This window comes from Schistocerca gregaria, chromosome X (genome assembly GCF_023897955.1).
Source record: "Schistocerca gregaria isolate iqSchGreg1 chromosome X, iqSchGreg1.2, whole genome shotgun sequence".
Taxonomy (NCBI): domain Eukaryota; kingdom Metazoa; phylum Arthropoda; class Insecta; order Orthoptera; family Acrididae; genus Schistocerca; species Schistocerca gregaria.
The window spans coordinates 837,495,819-837,501,818 of NC_064931.1; the positions used below are offsets into that span (position 1 = coordinate 837,495,819).

At 45.3% G+C, this 6,000-nt stretch overlaps 1 protein-coding gene across 1 annotated transcript in view; it reads right to left on the reverse strand.

Moving 5' to 3' along the window:
* Positions 1-1,777, reverse strand: part of LOC126298455 (uncharacterized) — a 1,052,314-nt gene extending 1,050,537 nt beyond the window's left edge. The window contains exon 1 of the mRNA XM_049989787.1: positions 1,635-1,777. Coding sequence (XP_049845744.1) covers positions 1,635-1,695 — 61 coding nt within the window. The 5' untranslated portion in view covers positions 1,696-1,777. The remainder of the gene's footprint in view (positions 1-1,634) is intronic.
* Between the last annotated feature and the right edge of the window lie 4,223 nt (positions 1,778-6,000).

Here is a 6,000-nt window from a genome sequence, read left to right on the forward strand (position 1 = left end):
GAACGATAAATCATCTCGGCGCCATCGCAGTTAATGGTATACAATGGACTGAGATTCAAAAGATCACGGTTAAGATTTACGCTAGTTCATACACTACCTACGTGTTGGTCATCAGTCGTTTCCCAAGCTCACATAAGGTTAATGCTGCGACCATTGTTCTCCAATTGAACTAGTATTTTGTCTACAATGACCTCAGTATCGATGAGATGTTTAGGCCACGTCATTTTCCAAATCCCCTTACATTTCCCATTCAAGAGATACAAGAAGTGCTAGATTATAATAAAAATATCGGAAAGATTTCTCAGTTTCCTATGTAATTTGTGTAATTCTAATTGCTCGGCGTCTCTGTATAATATCATTTCCTCTCGATGATATATACACGACCTGTTCCGCTATACAACAATGGATACGGCGTCTATTGTTACATTTACTGTTCTACAGATTTGTCTAAACAGTTAATTTAGAGGGGTAGTACGTGACCTTCTTTCCGCCTAGTGGGGACGTATTTTCCTAGTTTTTTGAGATGCATACAAATCCACTACGTTTTGCAGCATCCTTCCACGCTCTTCACTAGATGCGGTGACGACTAGCTATTCGGGGATTAGAGGGCAACTGTCAATCGTGGTACCAAATTTGACCGAAGGAGGCGAAACTTTTTCGGCAGCTCGGCGGCGAGTGGGCGGGCCGGCAAAGACGCAGCGGCGACGTTCGTCTTGGCGGCGAGCGGCGCGCGTCGGCGCAGAGGGACAGGTCGGGCATGCGCCCGGCGCGCCACGAGACGCCGCCGCCTTCCGACGCTCACGCCCATCCGCCGCTCCCAGGCCCAGCCGCAAAAAGCGCCAAAAGCTAATCGCCGCCAGTGTACGTGCTTTACCGTGCCATTTACGTGCAGTGCTATCTCCACCAACTCCCAAAAGCGGAGACTAAATGGCGAAAAATGTCGCTACCGGAGTATCACCTACTCGAGACACTCGAATGAAAATACCCTGCCACTAATTTAACGAAATTTATATCTACGAGTTAAATATACCTACTATGGAGTAATACCCAGGTTTTACACGCATATTAATCGTCATAATTACTTCTGTTATTGCATTTAGTTAGAAATTAATCTCGACAGATTGGTTCACGTTGCGCAGGATAGGGTTACTACATTCGTCGCTACATTCGATCAGAATATTTTCTTGCGAGAAACGACGGGCAACGGTTTTTTCATCCGTCGTTTTCGCGTCTTTCCGAAAGATGCAGCGCCGTCCACACATTTGAAATTGGAGTCCTGTACGAGCTAAAACGGTCCTACGACGTTTACCTAGATGCAGAGGAACTGGGCTTAGCAGCCACTACTCGGCGCGGTAATTGGGTAATTTGGAGCTGTCTTGCGGGCGAAAGGAGAGGCGACGCTTCCACACCGTTCCGACGCCAGGGGAAAGCGACGTCGCAAGTTCCCTAAACTGCCGCTCGCAAAGGTTAAAGGGCGCCACTGGCAGATCGCCCGCCCCGTCGCCGAGATCACATACTCGGTCGGCCCATTCTTCACACATCGTTTTCTTCGAAAATTGAAAAAGCGTCTCTGGGGACAAATTGCCATGTGGACTTGTGTACATTTGGTGTGTGGGCCCGAGTCGGCTACTCACCGACGAGGGCGGCGACGGCAGCGGCTGCGGCGAGGAAGCGGGCGACGCGCGGGCCTGCCATGTGTGGGAGGTGAGGTGTCGGGAGTCGGGACGCGGCTAGAACATTGCGTGCGAGATCCGCACAGGCGCGCGGCCGGGCTGCAACTGTCGCGCCCTGCGCGCCGCCCCGCCCCGGCCGGCCGGCCGTCCGGCCCAGCGAGCCCGCTCTGCGCATGCGCATTGCCTCCGCGCGCGCCGCGCCGCACCGCGCCTCCCCGCGCCGCGCAGCGCAACTAACTTTCATTTCCAAATACACTCCCGCCGCTGCCGCCGCCGCCGCCGCCGCCGCCACTGGGGCTAATGCTGTCTCCCGTCTCCCGTCTCCCGTCTCCCGGTGGAGCCCACCCTCTTTCTTCGCGCACGTCCCCTCTTCTCGCCGCCACCCGCACCGATAATTGGCGGGAAGACGGCACTTGGCGGGGTCCGGCCACGTCACTGCAGTCTTCTTCCGCGGTTCACCACAGAGTGCCAGCCGCGTCGGCCCGCTTCTCCACTTCTCGCCTCTCTACTGCACCACCTCCCGCGATCGTAATCGCTTGTCGGCAAATCTCGTTCAACTTATTTGACTGTTCCCTAACTGACTTCGATGCTCAGTTCCACAGACTGAATGTTGATGTTCAGAACGTCCTAATTTTTCGTGCGGGCTAACCGTCACGGAATGGGCTTGTTACGATCTTCGTACGATACGTTTCCATTGAAATGTGATAGTCAGTACCCGAACATCCTATGCTTCATCATGCGACTTGTTCTTTATGCTTTCACCCATAGTGTGAAACATGTCCTTCTGCTTACAGACGAGGTACCAAGTGGCGTTGTAAAGAATACTAGTTGTCTCCTAAGAAATACGCTACACCGTGGTCAGTGAGGAGACTTGATTCCTCCTATCAAGATACTTTTCTGCCATTGATTCATAATATTACGATTTTTGACACAAAATTTATGTAGGGTCTACGTTGAGTTCAGCATGTGATAACGATATTGAATTTTTTCTGTAGTCTCTTTGAAATATTTAATTTATCATTAAATCACTTTTGATAGTAACCTCCTCAAATATAGATGTTCTGGGCATTGTCGTTAACTGCTTCCTGAGCTTGAGTAACCTCACAAGATGCCAACAAGCTCACCATCAAATTCAAATCAAATCGCTCTGAGCGCCATGGGACTTAAATCTGAGGTCATCAGTCCCCTAGACCTTAGAACTACTTAAAAGTAACTAACTTAAGGACATCACACACATCCATGATCGAAGCAGTATTCGAACTTGCGACCGCACCGCTAGTGCGGTTCCAGACTGAAGCGTCTTGAACCGAGCTCACCTCCCACAGCACCGTTATCAATTGAAAGCCAATAGCAACGGCACCCACACTCCTGACCAAAGATCTAACCCTGCTTTGTCATGGTCCCCAAATGCCTTCTTCACCCTGAGAGGCTAAAATCGCCAGTGCTTTATACGTACTTCATTCTCTCCTGTTATTTCGTGACATGTCTCAATGCTCACCCGATAATATATAAAGAAAAGAAGAAAGAGAAGTCTGACCATTCTTGATTCGCTAAGTTATATGTATTCAGCTGTTAGTCCTTTTTGGCACTTGGGCTACGATAAATGATGTTTTGGAATGAATGCTTCCCAATCAATCTGTTTTGAAGACTGACTGCATTTTTGCAGTATTACCACTGAACCGAAGTCTGCGACATCTGAACATTGAATCTCACACGCTGTCAAAATGTTGCTCCTAAGTATTAGTATGAGTTAACTGATGCCCACAGAGGCACATAGATACTTTACTCTTACTAGAGTAGATTTTTCGTAACATGAAGCGGACAATCTTCGATACTTAAATATCTTTGCACAACTTTGAAATCATGTCACGATATAACCGTACCTTTTTCAGACAGTACGTCGCTATACATAACTTCATAATCTCAAAAAAGATTGAGGTTACTATTAATATTGAGTGCCATGTCATAAATGTACAACACGAATAATAGGTGTGGCAACACATTTCCCTGGTGCAGAGTTGTTCTTACTTCTACTTCGATACCACAATGAGTCTCGCACACACTTATAGCTGTCAATGCCGTGCAGTCATTTATGCTCAGTTCGAAGTGTTTGCATGGGTTCTGTGTCAATTCTCGAGCTGAAGAGGAAAAGAAGATAGGATTACAAAATAATGACTTGGTTAATTAATTAAATGTGGAAGAGTGTAATATTAATCACAAAATAACGATACTTCGTAAAGCTCTTAAGAGGTATAGCTTCGTACACTGGGCTCTCACTCATCTGCTGTAGTAACAGAATTGCAGAACTAAGCTGTGGAACGGACCTACAAGTATTTCGTATCACTCGTCTTCGGAAGAGACCTGCTTCATTAATTTGCCAATTTTGTTTCTACTTCTCACAGTTAGTTGAAATCACTTGCAACAATTTCAAGTCTCTTCCATCATAAAGATATTGCTACTGTGTCATGAGATCTTCCTCCCACCTATGAGAAATTTTTTCATGTTTGTAAGTAATACATTGCGTTTGTTGAAATTTAATAGTCACCTGGCAGTCCCTGCACCAACCGCTGATGCTCAGCAGCTTATTCGGCACTACCGTGAAATTTTCTGACAATGAAACACCCCTACGAACTACAGCACCACCTGTGAGGAACATCCACTGGATCATGTAGACTTACTGCTAACAGTAACGGATGTTTAACATCCTAAGACTGCTTTCACACATTACGATTTATCCTCGTTGAGTTCTAAGATATTATGGAATCTCACATTACTAATTACAAATGAAAATTAAATAACTTGCACTACATGACAGGGCAGAAGTGCATTCAAACCCTTCTCAAAGTCAACGAATACGACAGCAGTCTGAGCGCTGTTATCTAGTTTTCTGTATTCCATGGACGAAGAGAGAGAGTTGAATTTCACAGTATTGCCATCGCTGATCCCCTGTTGACTCAGGAGTAAGAAATTTTCAATCTCTAAATGAATACGAAATATATTCCATTATTCCGCTACTGATGGACAAAACTAAAAATAGTTCTGTAATTGTGAATTGTTTCCGAAACGATGATCTGATTCGACATAGTATGCGCGTCTGAGAGACCAGTCCATCTTGTGTCGTGCTGGGAGGCCATAATATTGTACTCTAATCTCCATATACACTGCCTGACGAAAGTTAAGCAGTCAGAAAAGAAATAAGAAACTGATTGACACAGAGCGCAGCTACCATCCTGCGGTAAGATAAGTAGACTCCTAATCAGGTAAAGACTCACACAATTGTTTCACCTTCACAGGAAAATTAAGGAAACTTTGCGACCTGTTAAACTAATCTCAGCTTGACAGCGCCAGCCATTTAACATCACTCCCACGATTGTGGCACGATGTACGTGGGTCATTGTCCACAAACTGACGCCGATCGCTATTTTTAAAACCACCGTCACTTTAGGTAGAGGAATTTTGATAAAGCAGCGCTGTTTTTCTTTTTTTTAATTGCTATTTCATTACTCCTTGAACTACTTGGGAAAGATGTGGGTGGCTGGGAAGGGCGGGGGTTGCCGTCAGCGGTACATTAAACCTCTCTTCAGCCGCAGGGCAAGTGCAAACTAACAGAGACGAAAATAAACACTAACATAAGGGTGAGATATTAACAATGAGTTAAAAAAATTTTTGAAGGTAAAATAAAATGGTAGTTTTTATACAACGCGTGGTCAGAAACTGCATGAAAAGCTTGTAACTGTGTTACAGGGTATATTGTGTTGAGAAATAATTGTTAAGAAAACATTCGATATGCACCCGCATGTTCAAGTGGACCGTCTGAGACGGTGTCGGCAAACCTGTACTTCGTTTTGCTTTCTAAAAGTGCAAAGAGAGCGATACAAAAATTTGGAACCAGCAGTAGCAAATATCTAACCCGAACCAAAGGCTGAGCAGTCTCGTGGGCTACAATCTACGATATGTAAACAACTGACACTAACTTAAACGGGTGTTTAAATTTGTGCACGCAATGGCCTGATTGTCAAACTTCATAGCTAACTAATTCGGAAACGGCACCGTGTATGGAATTCTTTCTTAACGATTATTTCTCAGCACAACCTACCCTATAACACCCTTACAAACTTCCGAGACTCCTGACGAACTCGTATAAAAGACAGGACTTCCTTTGCCTTTAGTTTAAACAGCAATAACAAAAGATAAAAACAAAACACAATATTTAAAACATTTAAATGTTAATGCAAGACAGTGATGTCGAAAAGAAGCACTTCACTGTCACTATAATTGGAAGGACTACCCCTGGGTAAGTGGTCTGCAGCTGAACGGAAAAGATTGT